The sequence below is a fragment of the Hemiscyllium ocellatum genome, chromosome 1 (genome assembly GCF_020745735.1).
Source record: "Hemiscyllium ocellatum isolate sHemOce1 chromosome 1, sHemOce1.pat.X.cur, whole genome shotgun sequence".
NCBI classification, from domain to species: domain Eukaryota; kingdom Metazoa; phylum Chordata; class Chondrichthyes; order Orectolobiformes; family Hemiscylliidae; genus Hemiscyllium; species Hemiscyllium ocellatum.
In genome coordinates, this window is record NC_083401.1 from 85,533,819 (window position 1) to 85,555,328 (window position 21,510).

A 21,510-nucleotide genomic window follows, 5' to 3' on the forward strand; every position below is an offset into this window, starting at 1 on the left:
GAAAGGGAGTGGGAAGGGGAATTAAAATGGGTAGTAACTGGGAGGTCCGGTCAACCCCTGCAGGCCCCGCTCAGATGCCTGGCGAACCATTCCCAAAATTTACATTTGGCCTCCCCAATGTAGAGAAGACCACATCAGGAGCACCTAGTTGACCACATCGAGTGCTCCCAATGTGGTCGTTTTACTTCAGGTTTCTTATGCCTTTAGCTGAAAAAGTTCTCAAGGTCCAGAATTTCTTCCTCAAACCCCAATATCTTACTTTTATCCTTCAGGTGCTCCTTCAAATCTACCTCTTTGACCACCTCCCTTAATATCTCCTTATATGTCTTGATATCTAATCTTGCTTTATAATGTTGATGGAGAAATGTCCTTGAGATTTTGTTGCTGTTGTAAAGCCCCTAGGATCTGCAAAGTTCAGTATCAGAAGGATCTGTTCTGTGAATCCCTGTAGTTTTACATGATTTACAACTATCCCCACAGCATCTGTTGAGGATGCTCATGACATTGGTACAATACACCCCCAGAGTAGCAACAGGTCTATTTTACACCCCTCCCCTATTATTTGGTGTCAAACAATCAATTTCAAATTCCAGATAGGATGAGAATTCTAAACAAACTTTACAAATGATCTCCCAATTTTCCTCCCTGCTTTCAGGAAGTGCAGGTAGAAGACGGTTAGTTTGACTGAAGCTCCCGTGTGCAGTGGTGTACCACAGGGATCAGTCCTGGGTCCCTTATTGTTTAAGATATTCATAAATGATGTAGATGAAAATGTAGCCCAGGGAGGTTGGTGGGAGTGAAGAACAATAAGTCTAAAGATGACACAAAGACTGGGTGGTTGCCAATAAGGAGTCAGGTGTGAGGTTACAGGAAGATATAAATGGATTGGTCAGAAGAGCAGGCAAAAGACAGATAGAACTTAACCCTGATAAACGCTAGGTGGTGCACTTTGGAAGAAAAAGTAAGATAAGAGTACTCAGTGAATGGCAAGATACTAGGGAGCTTGAGGAATAAAGGGATTTAACAGGGGCGGGACGGTGGCTTCTCCACAGATCTGTCAAAGTAGCAAGAAGGATAGGTTTATAGGGTGGTTAAAAAAAACATATGGGATGCTTTCCTTTCATAGTCATGGCATAGATTGTGAGCACAGGGAGGTCATGTTGGAGCTCTACAGAACTTTGCTAGAGCACAGTCTATAGTTCTGGTCACCACACTGCAGGAAAGATATGACGAATGTATTTATTCTTGCTTGGTTTGACTTTGACAGACATTAGCAGTCCTCTGGTACCTCAGCAATGTAACTATCCTTTTTATAGAATGCTAGACAGTGACTGCTGGCAGACTATTTAATTGTTGGAGTCTTGCTGAATCTACAAATGTCTGAAGAATTGAACTCACTCCAAAGCACACTCGAAACATGCTGAAACTTTTATTTTACAAAGGGACTGAACATTTCTGACATGTTTAGCTCATCTAATAAACAAAAGATTTAATCAAGTGTTCGTGCAATTAAGTGGTTACATTTGCAATCTTTATACTCAAGATGGATGGATAATAAATTCCTTTTAATGGAATCTTAGCCTTTTAAAGAAAATATTTATCAGAATGCATAACAACCCTCTTAAATGCAACATTCCAGTCTATTCTCAAATGAGGTCACATAGCAGTTAACATTTGAGGCAACACCAAATCCTCAATCTTAAAAATTTTTCCAAATGGATGGCATGTAAAAGAAAATCAGCACTTAACCAAATGTAAGCACAAAGACAAGAGGTTTCTGTATTGAACAAAGCTGATAAAACCATCACTGCATTATCAAAAGGGAGCCAGAACGAGAAGCAGACAGAGAAAAGGAGACCCCAAAGTAGGGCAAGACATCATCACACCTTCGGCTCAGGGCATGGTTGAAAAGAAGGAGCCTTCATGGGTAACCTTAGCCAATGCAGAAACTGAACTTGTGCTGTCACACAACATCAAGTTATAGTCCAACAGGTTTAATTGGAAACGCTAGCTTTCAGAGCGCCGCTCCTTGATCAGGTGGTTGTGGAGTGCATCACACTGTAAATTTCTGTTATAAATTCTGTGCCTTACAATTGTGCACTCCACAACCACCTGAAGAACGGGCAGCACTCCGAAAGCTAGCGTTTCCAATTAAACCTCTTGGACTATAACCTGGTGGTGTGATGTAACTTTGTACACGCCAGTCCAACACCAGCATCGCCAAATCATGTGCTGTTGGATACATTGTGCATCAGCAAACCAGATATTGAGCTAACTGAGCTAACCAACCCCAAATGTAACCATCTGCCAGCCATTTAATATCAACTAAACATGTATTACAAGGCCTACTTCCGGTGTATATTTAGTACCTGGCAGGATTTAACAGAAATACACATTAGCTGTTTGTCCAGCAGCTAATTTAGTCCACTGATATTTTTCACTACATTCGAGCAGTGGGTAATTTCATCACATATGGCTTTCATGCAAAGGCAGCGAAACAATTTCTATTTTAGTATACTCTTAAAATAACTTTTTCAATTAAAGAATTCAGAGTAAAGTCTACAACATGCATATTACATAGCATTATTCTTATATAGTGATTAAGTATGTGATGATAAACTCAAAACAGACACTTTTTGTACGGGGTCATTACTTTGTTAAAAAGGAAATCAGGAGCAAAGGTGCACGTTGCAGGGCAAAGTCTGAAGGTTGTGAAAAAAGTAATAGAGAAGCTGAGGGAAGTAAGGAGTTTTGAATCACATGTCATAAGTTATACAATAGAACTTGATTAGGACGGAGTTGTGAGGTGTGAATGAGAGGAGTGTTGAGGATAGTGTGAATTTAGATTGAACAAGATAGATAAAAATGTCACAGCAGTATTCATATAATATGAAAAGGAATGAAAAGAGACAAATACACAGGAGAATCATGTCAGATTACAATGTTTTTCTTAAATTACATTTAGAGAGAGACTGTGGGCTTCTGCAAAAGGGTTCCCAGACATGGCTGCACAGAAGCTTGTGTAACATGCAGGGTTTCAGAAGTAGTGAGAGGAAAAAACATTAAACCTCTTGGAAGGCACCAGTGGAAGAGTTCTACATCAAAACTGAAGAGATAACGAAGCCAACAATGTGACAGATGAAGAAGGACCAAGGGTAATCCCAAAAATGCTTTGAGGTAGTGGATTAACTGTTAATACTGCTAGTACCAAGAGGAAATGGTCTAATTGGCAAACAAAACAGGAATTTAACACAGTTCAATTTAAGAACATAAACTAGACCCTAATAAAACATACATATGGCTCACAGGTAATGTGAATTGTGAAGGCAGAAGGTGGTGCAATCCGAAAGGTGATTATTCACTGGTGAAAGTCATCAGCAAAAGAATAAAAGGAATAGAATAGAATGGGAAAGAAGAGGATCTTGTGACAGATTAATTAAAAACATCTAGAATAGTGGAGACAGGAGTGTCTTGGAGTATCATCAACTAATGGAAAAAAGGACCGGTGGAAGGACTACAGCACAATTAAATTCATTTAACAAATCACTTCTGTTTTCCTTAATTATTTTGCCTATTATAATTTTTCATTCTACTGCTGACAAAGGAGTAGATTTCCTGAAGCAGATGTATGTAATCACAATTCCATTATAATGTTATTTCATTCAACATTCTGTGCATTACATAGGGTAAATATCATTAAGCAAGGCTACCAGTTTATTATCCCTCAATCTGAGCAAAGGTCAGATCATCAGGCATGGAAATCAATGTGTCCAAATTTCCAGTAATCAATTCTAATCACGGAAAAATTTAGAGAATCATTCATCAAGACCTCTGACTCTATATTTGCACAAAAGTCCTTATGTGAGCTGGCATCACAAAACTTGTAAGTTTGCAAAGTTTTTCATGATCACCACTAGCAAAGAGGACTGTAACATTAACAGAACATGTCCAAACATGCCTTTGACATATAAGCTACCAGTAATTTGTAACGTCAGTCTTATTTCAGAGATTATTCACCACAAAATGCCATTAACACATCCAGTCTGCCAAAATCAGGTACACTAGCAAATTTTACAAATATCATTAATGGAATTCTAACAAACAAGTTATCGTATGTCAAGGAATCCACGGGATTAGGTGTTTACTATTGTGAATTAGCAACATCTTTTACTCTGAAAACACCTCTTTACATACATAGGCAAGGTTTGGCATTCTCTTGTAGGGTTCTTACAATCTCTTTGATTTTACAGTGACATTTCTCCCAAGGTTCAATGTCATTACAGGAAAATACCAATGATGCCTTCTACCACACAGAAATAGGAATAATCACTCTAGATGCAAAAGCCAACTGGTCCAAAGCAAGTTTAGTTCTTCACATCTACTCCATCAATCCTGGTAACTTTAACCATTAAAAACTTTTTCAGTGTTTTACAAGTGAAGTAATATGGCTCTGAAAGCAACTTTAAACTAAATTGACAGTTATTTCACTGGCTGATGCAAATTACAATTTCAGTCTCAAGCTCAAAAGTTTGTAATTTATAAAGCAAGCTGAAACATTACAGATGTAAACAATGCTTATCAATCACCAACTTTAACACTACTGCTACTGCAATGATACAGTAATCCAACTCCAAAATGTTGTCAGTTTGCTGTGAGTCAGATGCTTTACCTGTAAGGTTGGAGGATTGAGCTATAGGGAGATGCTGAATAGGCTGGGGCCATTTTCTCTGGATTATCAGAAGCTGAGGGGTCACCTTATAGCGGATTATAAAATCACGAGGGGTACAAATAGAATGAATAGCCAAAGTCTTTTCCCCACAGTAAGGGAGTCCAAAACTAGAGGGCACAGGTTTAAGGTGAGAGGGGAAAAATATAAAAGTGTCCTAAGGGACAACGTTTTCACACAGACTATGGTGCGTGTATGGAATGGGCGATCAGAGGAAATAGTTGAGGATGGTACAATTACAATGTTCAAAAGGCATCTGGATGTGTAGATCAATAGAAAGAGTTTTCAGGGATATCAACCAAATGCTGTCAGATTCAAATTTAAATGAGACTAGATCAATTTAGGATTATTGTTTGGCATGAATGTGTTGGACCAAGGAGTCTGTTTCCATGCTGTATATCTCTATGACTCTAGATGCAAAAGCCAACTGGTCCAAAGCAAGTTTAGTTCTTCACATCTACTCCATCAACATCCCCCCTCACCCAATCTGTCAATTCACAAGACCTGAATAACCACTTTGCAAAGCTGCTGACTCACAAACAGGACCTTGATAACAAAGCACCATTTCCAGGAACAAAACAGTATATCATAGCAAGCAGATAAAGTTAACTGCTGATATTTCAAAATTACACCAGGCACAAAGATGATAATTGCAAAAGAGATCTAACACTTGGAAAACAAATCCAAAGGTCTTGAAAGTCTGCAATTGGGAATGCAGTTTGGAAATTAATTTGTCAAATATTTAAATTTACTTCAGACAGAACAGAAAAAGTCAGAACTACATTTGTCAGTTGCATTTGGTACATAAAACAGCCCATTTAAAAAGCTCCTTATCAGCTGAAGGATTAATTCTTGTTCCTTTCCAACAATTTAGTTGCCAAGTTTCAAGTCAATTCAGTATAAATTTGCAAAACAAAAATGGTTTGTAACCCTGAGTAAATTTCCAATGGACTTCAGACTTGAAAAAAAAGTCTTTGAAAAGAAATTAATATCCTACAGAAACAAAGGCTACTTCATCAGATGTTTCCCACTCCTACCCCCACACAACAATCCTAAATAAACCAGATCTTTTACTCTAAATTATTAACAGATTTATTAGCAGTTCCAAAGCTCCTATTACAGACCAATAAAACAGGAACAAGGTTCTACAGTGTTCATCCCACCTGATCAATAATCGATTCAGTAACAATTGTAAGTAATGAGTTTCTTAGGTCGTGACCTATTCATTGCAAATGGCACTCAAACTACTCACCCAATCAAACCTGAACTGATTTAAACAGTAGAATTTGAAGCTAAGAACAAGACGCCTTGAATGGGGTCTAGCCAAACGTTTACAATTGTTTTCAGAAACGCTTTGATTACAAAGAAAAATGAATTAAAGCTGTAAAGTGGAGAGTATTTTACCACGTGTCTGCATTCCGAAAACTAAATAAAAGAGGCAAAACCGCTTCATTCCAGGCTGGGGTTTGTTTTATATGGTTTGCAAAGTGCCAAGCTGGATTACCAAGAAGCAATGTTTAAAATTAAACAAACAACTCCCAACTGGTCAGAAGACGCCGAGATTTCCCCCAAGACCTCCCGGATTCCAGCCGTGTTGCTGTCTCTAACATAACGAATCTGTGCTCCCATAGCCATAAATACATGGAGCATTTCTCTCTGGTCAGATCGAAAAATAAATTGCCTGCTGCTTCAAGATAGTGCAGCCCTATTATCGGAAGGATCGAATTCCCTCAACCTGGTGAGAGCGAAATGAAACGAATCGGGACAGAGAGCGGAAAAGAAAGGCACTGTCTGGGGTCTGCATGCTCCTGTTTTGTTGAAGTCTCCTTGAAAAATCTTTCCTTCTCCTCACAGTACAAATCCACATCTTCTGGCGAACTACCAACTATTCAGCTGGAATGAGAAAATACTTCTTTTTTAAATTTTAAAAAAAAGCGAAGATAAACATGCACAAAGGAAGCAAAGGTGATTAATGCCTGAGAGAGACAAGGGAAGAAAATTGCCGGCAAGTTCTTGAAGCTGCCCGGTTTCCCCACCGCTTGCTCAGGGGAGGCGGGCAGTGTATGTGCCCCTCTCTCCCACGGGCTCACATCGATCAAGTGCAAACCTGTGGCACCAACTCGTCACCAAAAACAAGTGCTTTAAGCTAAACTTTGCGAGGAGTTGTTCCACGAGGCGAGAAAATGATTAAAACAAGACACGAACAAGTACATATCTGCTTCTGTGCTTAGCCACAGGAGAAAAGTAAAGGGGAAAAACTCACGGTAGTTGCATAGAGGCGTGCTGCCGGTCGCAGACTTTCTTTTCCCCCCCAGCACACAGAGGCGACAGCTTACTTTTTTCCTTCCTTTCCCCCACCCACCAACTCAGGAATGCCAGCATTTACTCCTGGGGAAGCGGCGAGCAGATAGCACCAGCAACTCCCTCCAGGCTGGACACACCATGGTGAGATTGTCCCTCACCGGTCCGCAGCCCGCCCTGAGCATGCGCCGTGCCCGGCACTAGCTTCCCCTGGCATGCAGCAAACAGCAAGAGCACAGCGTGGCTCCCTCAGTCTGTCCACACAGCAGTGTGAGGGGCGTCTCGCTGCACTTCCAAACCTATCTCCCACCTCCACCACTGCCCCCACCCCATACAACTATCAAAAAATAAATCAAGCAAAATGGGCTTAACTTTCTGGAAGCAAAATAGGAATAAAAGAATACATCTTTTAAAACTTTTAATTAAATCTCAACCATTTTACAAATCTTTCTCAAGCAGTTTTTTTTCCCTATTCCCACCCCCCAATTTTATTTCTAACCAGACAAAATCTTCCCGTAACTTCCTCGGTTCCGTTAACAATACTGTACCATTACGCCAACTGAGTGAAGTGGATAGGGAGGGCACACAGTTTAAAGCTACACCATAATTGTCTCCAGAAGTAACTTCACACAGAACCAAGTTTCTATTCTGTGTGTTAACATATTTCAAGTCACACGGCTCGCCTGTATTAGAAACTACAGGTCAAATGGACAAAGATTTGAGCGGACAGGACAGATACCAGCCCACTTCAATCTCCAATGCAACATGGAATGACAATTAAATTGTGCCGAAACTGCATCGGAAAGCGTGAGACTACCACCATTTGCAACGTTTGTGACAATATGAATTCTACAGACAAAAAAGTGGGAATTTTGGGTATGCCAAATTTAAAATGAAGACCAAAGACCTGTCTCGTCCATCCGTTTGCCAATGCAAAACAAGATGTGCATGTTACAAAAGTACGATCTTAGCTCCAGAATCTCATCATCAACACGAAAGGCAGATGAACACTGCTCCATTTTATTATGATCCAATAGAGTCACCTTCACAGGTTTTACAAAGTACTCCAGCTCATCCCGTGCAACTTAAAACAGCACCGCTCCCTTCCCAAACTAAAAGACGATTAGTAATGACTTTGCAAATTACATGGAAAAGCAATACTTAGTAATAATCAATTCTGCAAAAGGCCAATTAGATCCAAAAAATGTTAAAATTAATGAGCCCAAGGCTAGTTCTTCTCTATGGTACAATGCACATTTTGTCTAATGAGCGAGCGAGCCAACAGTTTGATTTACTGAGACCTGCAAACCTTGAGGACGAAGAATATTTCAAACCACTTTCTTCTTTCAAACAATCTCATCATGAATCCCTGACTTTGAGAGAAAGAACTCCAGAGTTTCTGCAGAGAATGACAGGAGGTACAAATGGATCCAAACACGTTGTGTGGAGCATTATTCAAGCAATATGACTGGAACCAAACTATCCTGACAATCAATGGTGGCCTTCCCCTGGTTAGAATTACCTTTACTTTCATCCCCACACACTTGGTGCCAAAACCTTTCTTGAACATGTGTACAGTCAACTGAAGAAAGCGGAAATCCAATTGAAATGAAATAATGGGTCTCGCCTGAACTATAAAAAAACCTGCAATTCGATGAATTATCATCGACATCACAATGAAATTATTAATCATCTCAATATCGATTTACATTCTGGCCATAGGTTAAAAGGTCAGATTACTCAATCTTTACTGTCGTGTTAAATAAATAACACTATTACATGTATCAGGCAAACCTTCTGACGTGCTCACTCGACTTGCTGTGGGCAAGTCGACCTTGCAAATATTATTGGAATGTTTTCCTAAAACACCTAAATTCAAGAGACTGATCCGTTTGAAAAATAAAAGTCCTATTGTTCCTCTCAATCCCCAACTCCACCAAATTGGTAACTAAATGCACACTGTGCAGATATTAAATAGGGAAACTTTGCATTTTCTTAGCTGGGCCTTAGTTAAATATTGACCAGGATGGTTATTGGGACATGGGCTCAGTTGCTTTTGTAAATGAACGCCGTTTTGTACCTTACTTTTTGTGAAGCACGCGGGGGCGCTCTGTTACAATGTTCTAACTGAAAGGATTTTCGAGCGATGAGCTGACGATCATCGTTGTTACAGGAGTCGAAGCTGTAAACTTGAGTAATCGCACCATTTCGGGAAAAGCACTGCCAAAGGTTACCTTTTACGGGTCTTCTGCAATGAACCTTCCCCTGAATTGCACACTTTCTGTTGTGTGTTTTTTTTTCCAAAACGACCCAATCTTAGCTTTAATAAAGCTTGTTGCTTAATTCAATCAATTCGAGTTTCTTTCGAAATCTTTAACACTCACTTTTACCAAACAGTATCTAGCAAACAAAACAATTTCAAGTCAAGATGAGGTGTATCGTCATGTATATTCGCTGTTCCATCGTCAGTGCAGGATAAAATGAATCTACCTGAAATTATTGAGCGGCATAGGGCGCATTGGAAACTGCATCAATGTGAAATCACTACATTGTTGTATCTACTCCATTACAACGACTTACCAGACCAGCTGGATCCGACAGTTCCCGAGGAGACAAAATCCTGGGGATTACTGGGGAAAAGAAAACGCTATTCCTGCTTTTAACTCACACCACCAGAAAATATGATCGAAGTGATATTCTTCAGAATCATCACATTTCCAGGGATTCAAAACAAGTTTGTAACGATCTGGATAAAGTGGAGGAGTCATGTAAAAGCAGTTCCAAACTCAGCGGCGAATACAGTTCCTAGCGGGATGACTGTGGCCGAGACGTTGTGACGTCAGCGATTCCCAGGCTTTGCAATGGATTGAAAGTTTCCCAAGTTTAAAAAAAATCCAGAAGTGGTTTGCCAGAAAAATAGACAATTGAATGGACTTGGCTGTGCCGTGTGCTATATATATATCATATAACATTGCAAGCATTTTGCTCTATTTTCTGTACAGTAAGTTTATTCTTTCGATCATTTCTTTCAGTAATTCACAGTAAGGTTAATCCGCCTAGGTTAAACAAAGTTGCACTCAACTGAAAAATGCTTACTTCAAAGTATGGGATAATTCACAATGTTTGCACTGAATTCATATCCCTTATTGTTACTTACAGTGTTTCAATTAAATTATTGGATAACTCACCTTTTTAGGGCGAAAGTGACGTTGGGTCTTCAATAACAAAGTAACATTTAACACGTTACCTCACTGAGCAAGACCTGTGGTTTGCTAAGGACAGTTCTACAGTCTTACTGAACTATTGAGCTCAATGAGTCTTCACCATTAAGTTAGGTGAGAGCTGATCTGTTTTTGGGCCTGTCTTTCCTCCTTCTGTCATGGTAACTTTCTTGAACAAAAATCTTTTAATCTCAGTCTTGAAATTTTCAATTGACTGATGTTGGGTAAAGAAAGGTCTAAACCTCTCTGATCCCATGTCAGAGAATTGCAGAAAGGCGAGGAAAAATCAAAATTTTCAAACTTGAATGAAAACAAAGGAAGGGAAATATCAAGGCCAAACTGATCAGAATAATAATGTTTAATTTGAGCCATATGGTGAAACATCGAGAGTATAACAAATTGGACAGAGATATAAAATAATAAAATGTATGCGCAGACTAACTCATAAAACACTGCCTTAACATAGTTAGCAGCATGGTAGCCTCTCCTTGGATTGTCACCTTGTTATCATGGCGAAGCTTGTGTGGTCCTGAGATCTCATGAGCAATGCCATCTGGAGCTATGCTCATAGCTGTAAGGTCAAGGGTGAGGTCTGTGACAAAGAACAATCCAATCAAGACCTCAACGGTAGAACAGGCAGACATGTTACTTTGACCTCAACAGCTGTGAAGGCGGATGAAGGCGACAACAAATCCATCAACTCCAATCATCGTGGTCTCCATGCTATTGGAATCAGATGGTTGATTTGTGAAGTATCATGTGCTTCTTGGAGTGCAACATCAAGTACATGTTAAACAAATATGAGCACAGGCATCTTCATTCTGTGGGTTACTTCTTCAAGTCTTTCAGCAATTGGGGGAGGTTGACAGGAACAGGCAATGTGATGGCTGGAAGCTCCTACTTAAGAACTAGCATGAAAGTGATGAATACTTGATTCAGTCACTCAATGTTTGGACAGAAGCAGGAAAATTGTTCAGTAGTTTCGATGAAATCTTCAAAAACAAATGCTTCAACAAATCCAACCATTCATAAAAGAATACTGGAATCAATTGAAGAATGTTATCATTGCTTCCTGCGCAGAAACAGTTGGGTTCAAGACAATAAAACATTAGGATTGGTTCAATAAAATAACGACAAACTATTCCAACAGCTTATCGACAAAAAGAGAAAACCTTTCATCACCTTACAAAATGACCAATAATCGGCTACCAAAAGGAAACGCTATCAGGAATGGAAGGCTGCAGTTGAGAAGAGTACCTGAAACCTGAAAATTCAGCGATGGAGGAAATCCAACAATTAGCGGATATGAACGACTTTGAGGCAATGCAACTAAAACTATTTTTGGCGCATCCACTCATGGCCAAGCACCTCTCAAAAGCAATCTGAAGAGCAATGCTGATGTCAATTCTAGATGGAGGGAGCATTTTGAAGATCTTCTCAGTCAAACAGTCCCATTTGACAGGAATGTAATCAACAACATTCCAAAACAGCCCATTGATGACCCCTAAGCAAAGTACCAATACTTGAAGAATTCAAGGAAGTCATCAAAATCTTGAAAAAGGTCACTAGACTTAATGGAATATTAGTTGATGTCTACAAAATTGGAGGTAACCTGCTTCATTGCTAACTGCATCAACTTCTCATCAAGATCTGGATAAACTAAGACTTGCCATCAGACTTTAGAGACCCAGCAAACATTATCATCTACAAAAGAAAAGGCGATCGATCTGAATGCAGAAACTATTGTGAAATTTCTGTGTTAGCAACAACAAGAAAGATCCTCACCTGTGTCATGAACAACCAGCTCAAGCCTTTAGCTGAGAAGATCCTTCCAGAGACGCAAGCCAGTTTTAGATCATTGCATGGAACAATCGAGATGATCTTCACTATGCAACAACTACAAGAAAAATGTCTTGAACAACTTCAACCTTTGTATATGGCATTTATGGACCAAATCCCTTGACTCAGTACCAAGGGAATTCCTATGGAATGTCCTACCCACCTATGGATGTTCTGAAAAAGTACATTTGAATCCTGAGACTCCACCACAATGACCTGCTTGCCACAGTTATGATCAGCAACAGTAACTGTGAGCCTTTTCAAGTCAGATCAGGATCAGCCCCAACATTGTTCACCATCTTCACTGTAACAATTATCCACATCATCAAGGACAACTTACCCTCATGAATTGAAATTGTCTATAGAACAGATGGCAGACTTTTCAATCTTGCCCATCATAAGTCCAAAAACCAGACATCTATGAGTTCCCTCATTGAGTTCCAAAATGCAGATGACAACACTTTTGCAGCTCTCTCAGAAAACCACCTACCACAGATTCTGACTGCCTTCAACCATGCATACATGAAACTTGGACTTACCATCAATTCCAAGAAGACTCAGATCATCTATCAAACATCACCAACTGAGACAAATCAGATAGAACCATCAATTCAATTTGGCGAAACAATCCTTGAAAACATGGACCACTTTCCACATCTTGGAAGTCACGTCTCCTCCAATGTCGACCTTAGTGACAAGATCCAACATAGTTTTACATGCACTGGAACAGCTTTAGGATGTCTTCAAACAAGAGTTTTTCGTGATCATGACATTTGGACAGACACCAAAATGTTAGTCTACAAAGCAGTGGAGATCCCAACGCTTTTGTATGCATCAAAAACTTGGACAACATCTGAAGACACTTGAAAAGATACATCAATGATGCCTTTGAAACATCCTGACTATCAACGGGTTAGATAGAAGAACTAATGTCAGCATGCTGAATGAAGCAAAACAAGCATTGAAGCCTACATCATCAAGAACCAACTAAGAGTGAGCGGTCATGTTGTTTGGATAAAAGATGAACATCTGCCGAAACAAATCTTCTACTCCCAGCTTAAAGAAGGCAAACGTAAAAGAGGCAAACAACAGAAGAGATTCAAAGACGTATTAAAATCAACTTGAAGAAATATAACATCAAGATCAACAATTGGGAAACCAATGTTCAAGGACAGGAAATTCTGGCAAACCATCATCTGTGAAGGAACAGCAACGTTAAAGCCAACAGATGTACAGAACTAAAAGAAAAGAGAAGAAAACGGAAAGTGAGGAAACGAAAAACAAAGCTCGATCTGCAATCTGGAACTACTTGTCCTAAATGCAGAAGAAAATTCAAAGTTAAGATTGGACTCATAAGCCACCTGAGAGCCCATAAGTAGATCAACAGAATGAAGACCATCTTCCTTGACCTTGTGGTATAGCCATGACCAGCGTGGTAGCAGAAAATACTCTAGCTCATTCATAAATTGGATAGTAATGGGGAGGCCATAGGTTCCTATGGAAGGATGAGTTAGGATTTTCCTTGATCTTGTGATTTGTTGGTCCCTGTGCGAGCATGCATTTTTCACTAGACTCTCAATCTCCTGGCTGGCCTCGTATCTTCCACCCTCTGAAAACTTTAGCTCATCAAAATCTATGCTGCCTATCGGAAGGATGTTGTGAAACTTGAAAGGGTTCAGAAAAGATTTACAAGGATGTTGCCAGGGTTGGAGGATTTGAATAATCAGGAGGGGCTGAATAGGCCGGGGCAGTTTTCCCTGTAGTGTTGGAGCCTGAGGGGTGACCTTATTAAAGTTTATAAAATCATGAGGGGTATGGATAGGATAAGTAGACAAGATCTTTTTCCTGGGGTGGGGGAGTCCAGGACCAGAGGGCATAGGTTTAGGGTGAGAGGAGAAAGATATAAAAGGGATGTAAGGGACAACTTTTTCACACACAGGGTGGTGCATGTATGGAATGAGCTGCCAGAGGAAGTGGTGGAGGCTGGTATATTAACAGCATTTAAAAGGCATCTGGATGGGTATATGAATAGTAAGGGTTTAGAGGGATATTGGTCAAGTGCTAGCAAATGGGACTAGATTGGGTTGGGATATCTGGTCGGCCGAAGTTGGACCGAAGGGTCTGTTTCTGTGCTGTACATCTCTATGACTGTATGACTCTATGAAAATAGAATTTATTTGCAAGATTACCGAATGAAATACAAACAAAAGAGAACAGAATACTGAATAACAACCTATCCAAAAATCGAACAGACCATCAACTTAATGATGCTGTTCCCAATACTTGCAACAATCCCTATAAACACCAGTTGGCACAAAAGGTCAAATCAAACATAGAGTTTTACAGGAGTGAAGTCAGAGAGGGAGAGGGTCAGCATGGACCTGCATCTCTTGGGTCCAGCAGCTTTATAACTGCCTCACTGCTTTCCGTGAATAGCCAGACCAAAACAAACCAGAGAAAAGCTGAGCTGGGAGAACTGGCCACTCTCATTGAGAAGTTTTTTTTTATTTTGAAAACTTTTGCTTGAGGCAGTATCTGTTAGCTCTTCATTGGTCCTAAAACTCGTCAAACCCAGACTTTTTGAATTCTGTGTCTTTTACGACTTTAGATTAGATACCCTGCAGTGTAGAAACAGGCCCTTCGGCCAAACCCGACCCATTTCCCTCTGACTAATGCACCTAACACTATGGGCAATTTAGCATGGACAATTCACTTTACCTGCACATCTTTGGACTGTTGGAGGAAACCGGAGCACCCAGAGGAATGTGCAAACTCCACACAGACAGTCGGCCGAGGCTGGAATCGAACCTGGGACCCTGGTGCTGTGAGGTGGCAGTGCTAACCACTGAGCCACCATGCTGCCCTAACTCTGTGAAAAAAGTGCCAAGGACACCATAACCTTGTTAAAAGAGCAGCATCATTACATAATGCTCCTTTAAAATGTCTTGGCGTATTAAATACAATAAAGATAAGAGTGTTATTAACCACTGAAGAGGTAAGGAATAATTCATAACCAAGGAATAATTGTGTTTTCTAAACACAAGCAATTGTGTTTAGTAAGTTATATATTAGACTATTATCTTTAAAGAAAAGAACATCCCCTTTGACGTAAACAGGTCATCATACATTTGTAGCAGTCAAATTCACATGATATTTAAACTTTCCATAGAGAAATCAAGGAAGAAAGACCTAATAACAGAAAAGACATATTGAGGACTCGTATCAGCTCCCTCACAGTTTTGGGAAAGTGATGTGTCCCACATCCACTAGGTGCTGGGTTATTTTATTTTAAACAGGAACATTTACAAGTGTAGAGAAGAGTGATCCATATTTATTCAGGATAATTCAAGCACAACTCTTTCACAACAAAATAGTCCATTGACCTAGCACTCATATTTTGAGAAATATGAAATACATTTTAAATGTTGGCACTTCTACTACAGATTGATCATTGAATGAAAAATGATTGGCAGCATGCCAAATATTGTACAATGCATTCTCAGCCCTCAGAACTATGCAATGGCAACACTAAAGTTAAATTTGTCCCATGCCAATAAAATAGTACAGTAGCAATGAGCATCTGGGTGAATTTAACTCTCAATATCATATATCTGGCGTGAGAGAAGAAAATACAGTCAAAGACCCTACTTATTATTATTATTATTCATTGACAACTCAAATTTCTATCAGAGCAAATTTCTATAAGTAAAATAAATAAATGCAAATGACAGAGTCTTGTAACTTCAACCCAGTTGTTTGCAAATATGTGTTTTGGGCCATAATAGAATTTCATTTAAAAATAGATCATTTCTTGGAAATGCTGTTTTCTGAATGTATATCTGCCTATTGGTTAGATAACGTTTCACAGACTGTGAAGTATGATATAATTTGTTTTCATTATTTCTTTGAATTAGCTTCTTTAATTAACTCTAAAAAAGAATTGATACACAAAATTACATTAATGAAACATTCTTTTCCTGACACTTAACTGCCAGGAAGATATCGTTAAGGTGGCTGAGTGCTGAGAATATGTTTAGTGATATTAGAAATGTAATGCTGGAAAAACACAGCAAGCCAGACAGCATCCGAGGAGCAGGAGAATCGACGTTTTGGGCATAAGCCCTTCTTCTGGTCTCGTGCGCCCATCATGAAGCCAAAGTATTTGGGGTTCACACCTTTCGTCAATTCCGTGACCTCAGCATTCAGGTGTTTATATTTCTCTTGTTTTTCTTGCCATGCTGTTTCCAGTGCTTTACTATCATTCTCGCACCGCACTGTGACATCTATAATCGCGATTCTCTGGTCTTTTCTAAATATGAGATCGAGCTTCCATAGGGAGCCGTCTTTAGCAAATAGCCTGGGCTCCACGTATGATGTCCAGCCGTACTTACTGACATGTTTCTGCAACTGGTCAGCGATCTTGTGATGGCGTTTTAGTCGAGCATTTTTCACGAATGGGCAGCATCCTGAGATGTGTGATATGGTCTCGTTTGCCATCTCACACCTTCAGCATAGTCTGTTGTGGTTTGGCCTTCCTCTAGATAATGTGGTTCTTGTCGGGTATAGAATACACCGGTCATTCCTGAAGAGGGGCTTATGCCCGAAACATTGATTTTCCTGCTCCTCAGATGCTGCCTGGCATGCTGTATTTTTCCAGCATCACATTTTTCAACTCTGGTCTCCAGCATTTGCAGTCCTCACTTTCTCCTAGTGATATTAGAAACAAAGTATGAGATAGCGATGAGCCAGTAGTTGGAAAGAAAGCTTTGATAGAAAGTATTAGGACATTGGTGAAAATCTAACAGGAATTCTACATGGACCATTTCCTGTTCTACTTAAAATTTTGATATTTTTGTATCATCACAGAATTATTAAGTTATCTTTGAAACAAACACTTGTTGTAATTATAAGAAACCTTTTTAGTAAGCATACAATTATATAGTTGTTAGATATAATAATTTTCCAGTGGTACAATGAGACACACTGCACTGTGAAATAACTCCACAGAGACCAGAATCTCATCACTAAGTCACCCTTTATTTACACATGGAAAGTTCTTGACACTGATCCAGCTCCCTCAGAGCCAGGTCTCAGTGTGACAGGATGTCTGATATTCCTGTTTTTATCTGTCAGCTATGGTTCCCTGATTGGACCAGATTAACAGCCTCCCTCAATGGACCAGATTAACAGCTGCAATCTGGGAACTCATATCCTATGAGGTCCACCTTGCTGACCTTGTTACAGGCATTGATCATATTTCCAAATAATACCTTTCAGAACCTTATCTGTTTTCGTCATTTTAAGTGGTACAAATCTATACTCCACTGGGAAATGAATAAGGTGTTCTATTGTTTCACAGTGTATAACTTCTATGAAGGAGTGTGAATAAAATTAATAATATTTTTGAGGATTTATCTCAATGAATTGAGTAAAACCAAGATGGGCGGCACGGTGGCACAGTGGGGCGGCACGGTGGCACAGTGGTTAGCGCTGCTGCCTCACAGCGCCTGTAGACCTGGGTTCAATTCCCGACTCAGGCAACTGACTGTGTGGAGTTTGCACGTTCTCCCTGTGTCTGCGTGGGTTTCCTCCGGGTGCTCCGGTTTCCTCCCACAGTCACAAAGATGTGCGGGTCAGGTGAATTGGCCAAGCTAAATTGCCCGTAGTGTTAGGTAAGGGGTAAATGTAGGGGTATGGGTGGGTTGTGCTTCGGCGGGTCGGTGTGGACTTGTTGGGCCGAAGGGCCTGTTTCCACACTGTAAGTCTAATCTAATCTAGTCATTGAAATCAACTGATAGTTTAAAAATAATTTCATACTTGCATAACCTTTTAAAGTTATCTTACTGCCAATTAAAGATCTTAATGATGCACCACAACAGTTACACCAATATTAAGCAACAAAAATGTCATAGATTTCAAATACTAATTGGATTTAATGAATTATGCACAGCACTGAACACACATGTCTGTTGAATTATATTGTAAGATTATGAGTAAACATTAATTTTATGCATTAATCTCTAACAAATACTAATTTAATCACCTTGACAATTTATTCTATATAGAAAAGCTAACATGCCACATGCTGCCCCATTATTCATTTTTTTCACATGTCAGAGTGGGATATGATGCATAGACAAACAATGTAATTCATTCTAACAGAGTTCAGTTTCTCCAGTTGCCATCAATTTCAGGAACAAGCAATGTATACACCAATTTTTGAATTTTGCTCTTGAGTCCTTGCTAATTAAAGAGTTGGACATAAAGGTGAAATGCAGAGTTAAGCAACTGGAATGCACAAGTCCGACACTTGTCAACCTAAACAAGAAACCAAACAAACTGGGGCTTCTGGAAATCTGAGACAAAAACAAAAATTACTGGAAAATGTTACTAGGTCTGTCGAGAGAAATTCATTTCAGGTCCAGTGACCATTCTTCAAAACACTGCTTTCTCTCTACAGGTACTTCCAGACCTGCAGTGACTTTTCTAGCAATTTCTGTTTTCATTACTTCTCAAACTAATCTTTCTTCTACTGTATATTACCAGAATGGCTGAAACTAGGAAAATGACTTTTTTCACAATATATTGCCGTCTATTCTTATGAAACACTTTGGGGCATTTTGAAATGACTTATTGTGTGAATTAATAGTTTCTTACTGAATTAAGTAAATTATTTAATTTTAAACATAAATGAAAAAATGCCTATGAAACATTAATGCACACTGCTAGCTGTTTACTTAATTTTTCTGATTTGTTTCTGACAGAGGGATATTCAAAGATAGATCTGGAGCTGAGGTGGGAATACCCTCAGGTATTTTTGTTATGGACCAGACCAAACTCCCTCAAAACATATTAAGAAGATTTCCAGACATCACTTTATTTTTAAAGGCGTTGTGTTCCTGATGCAAGTTGATTGGTCAAACTACCAGGCTTAATTCAAAATAAATGTTATTCTTCCACTATCTTTAAAATGTAAACAAAAGAAACTCTATTGGTAAATAAAAGATTATTTAACTATTAAACAACAACTTCTCTAAAATAGTTACATCCTATAAACACATCCTTCGCAAAGGCAAGTTTAGTAAGGTAGATTGTCTCCCATGCAATTCTCTCGTCCAAGAGGAATGAACATCAAGAGAAAACTCTAAGAGAGAGACAACTCAAGTATTTTGTTGTAGCAGGGATAGATGCATAGCAGTTTCCAAACTGCAACAGCTACTGAAAGTTAAGCTAAAATCTGGTTCTGAGGGACATGACCTCACTCCGTTATGCTGTTTCTATTGTTCCAACTTTAAAACTAAACCCCCAGGATTCACAAACTGTTTACTTTATTGACTGGGAACAGACCATTCGTCACCTCCGTCTCTACCTCTCCATAAAAAAAGGATAAAATACCCCTCTTAAAGCCATAGTATCACCTTATTTTAAATTCAAGTTGAAGATGCCATCAAAAGTTAAAGAGAACAGGCAGGGCAAGTGCAAAAGCAGCATTACATAGAGATCAAGAATGAACAAAGAAGAACAACGGACTGCAGCCACAATCACAGCCCATCTATGAACAGGACAATTTTAACATTAACCATAAGATCATAAGAAAACAGACCAGAGTTAGGCCACTCAGCCCATCAAGTCTGCTCCACCATTTGATCATCGTTGATAGGTTTCTCAACCCCATTCTCCTGCCTTCTCCCTGTAACGCTTGATTCCCTGACTAATCAAGAACCTATCAATCTTAATGATTTGGTGTCTACAGCCATCTGTGGCAATGAGTTCCACAGATTAACTACTATCTGGCTGAAGAAATTCTTCCACTGTATCTGATCTAATCTTATTTATTTTAGATTAGATTAGATCAGATACAGTGTGGAAACATGCCATTCAGCTCAACAAGCCCACACCGACTTGCCGAAGCGCAACCCACCCAGACCCATTCCCCTACATTTACCCCTTCACATAACGCTATGGGCAATTTAGCAAGGCCAATTAATCTAACCTGCACATTTTTGGTCTGTGGGAGGAAACTAGAGCACCAGGAGGAAACCCACACTGACACAGGGAGAATGTGCAAACTCCACACAGTCAGTCGCCTGAGGCGGAAATTGAAGCCGGGTCTCTGGCGCTGTGAGGCAGCAGTTCCCTAATTTTCAGACGCAATTGAACTAGTACCTCAACAAGCCTTCAATACTAGTTTAAAAAGTCCACATATTTCTCCAATGTATCTTTTTTTTAACTATTAGTTTAGCACTAAGATGTATACATTTTTTAGGGTTCTTGAAGATATTGTCACCTATCAGTCTCAGGTATATCTTCTCCATACCTCTTGCTCAAATCATTTACCTTTCAATCATGCAACATTTGATCACCCTGGACAAAGTGTTTGGAGACACCTAATTTGATTATAATTTCACTATACTATTTATTTTTTGACCTCCTTGACCTCTCTGCAATGCTGCATAGTTAGCTACATTCACTTTCTCCCCTCCAACTAATTCAGTGGTTCAACTTTATAGACTTGCCTTTGCTTAATTCCATCCTTATTCACTCAATAAAGTCACTACATTTCCAGCATCACCTTCTGTTCTGACATCCACACGTCCACTTCTTGTGCTCTCCAAAGAAACTTTAGTTCCCACTCTTTCTCACATTTATGTTACCTCAATGTTATGATCTCAAGGTAGGTCGGCCTTCAAGTATACGTTAAAAACATTTTGACTTACCTCTGCATTACTTCCCTTAATTCTTGGGCCACATTTGTTGTACCTCATTTTGAAGGTGGCATTAAATCGTTGGTATGTGAGAATCTTCTCCAGTTGAAAACACAGAAATTCCAAACCAAAATAAGACAAATTTAAGGATAAGAAATAGGAGACAATGTATGTCTCTTGGTCCAATGAGTCTGCTTCAACAGTCTCTATAAACAGGTATAACCCTCCATTTCAATTCTACCTTCCTGGATTATCCCCATATTCCTCAATTCTCTTACTATCCAAAAGTCTCTTCAATTATATCTCTTAAATAAACTCAACAATAGAGTATTCACACATGTCAGGGGTTCAGAATTCCAAATATTCACAAAAACTTGAATGAAGAAATTCCCATAATCTCAGTCATACATAACCTTATTCTGAAAATCTGCAATCAGGAAGCATTCATTCAGTGTCTACCCTAACAAGTTCTTCATACATTTCAATGCAGTTATGTCATTCTTTTCTAAACTCTATGAAATATAGGCTTGGTCTATACAACCTCTTTCCATGGAACAATTCTTAAATTCAGAAATCAATACAATGAACCATTGTGGGAACCATTGTTTATAGAACCATCTTGGCAGTGTGGAGGAACAGAGGGATCTGGGTGTGCAAGTACATAGATCCCTCAAAGTTGCCACCCAAGTGGATAAGATTGTTAAGAAAGCATATGGTG

General features: G+C 39.3%; 1 protein-coding gene across 5 annotated transcripts in view; it reads right to left on the reverse strand.

Annotated features, from left to right (window-relative positions):
• The window catches only part of fat1a (FAT atypical cadherin 1a), a 202,425-nt gene extending 192,596 nt beyond the window's left edge, over positions 1-9,829 (reverse strand). For 4 of the 5 annotated variants that reach the window (XM_060823906.1, XM_060823897.1, XM_060823891.1 and 1 more), the window contains exon 1: positions 6,990-7,151. In XM_060823906.1, the coding sequence (XP_060679889.1) occupies positions 6,990-7,108 (119 nt within the window). In that variant the 5' untranslated portion in view covers positions 7,109-7,151. Of the gene's footprint in view, positions 1-6,989; positions 7,152-9,607 lie in introns of those variants that run through there. The other variant, XM_060823915.1, reaches the window with a different exon arrangement.
• Between the last annotated feature and the right edge of the window lie 11,681 nt (positions 9,830-21,510).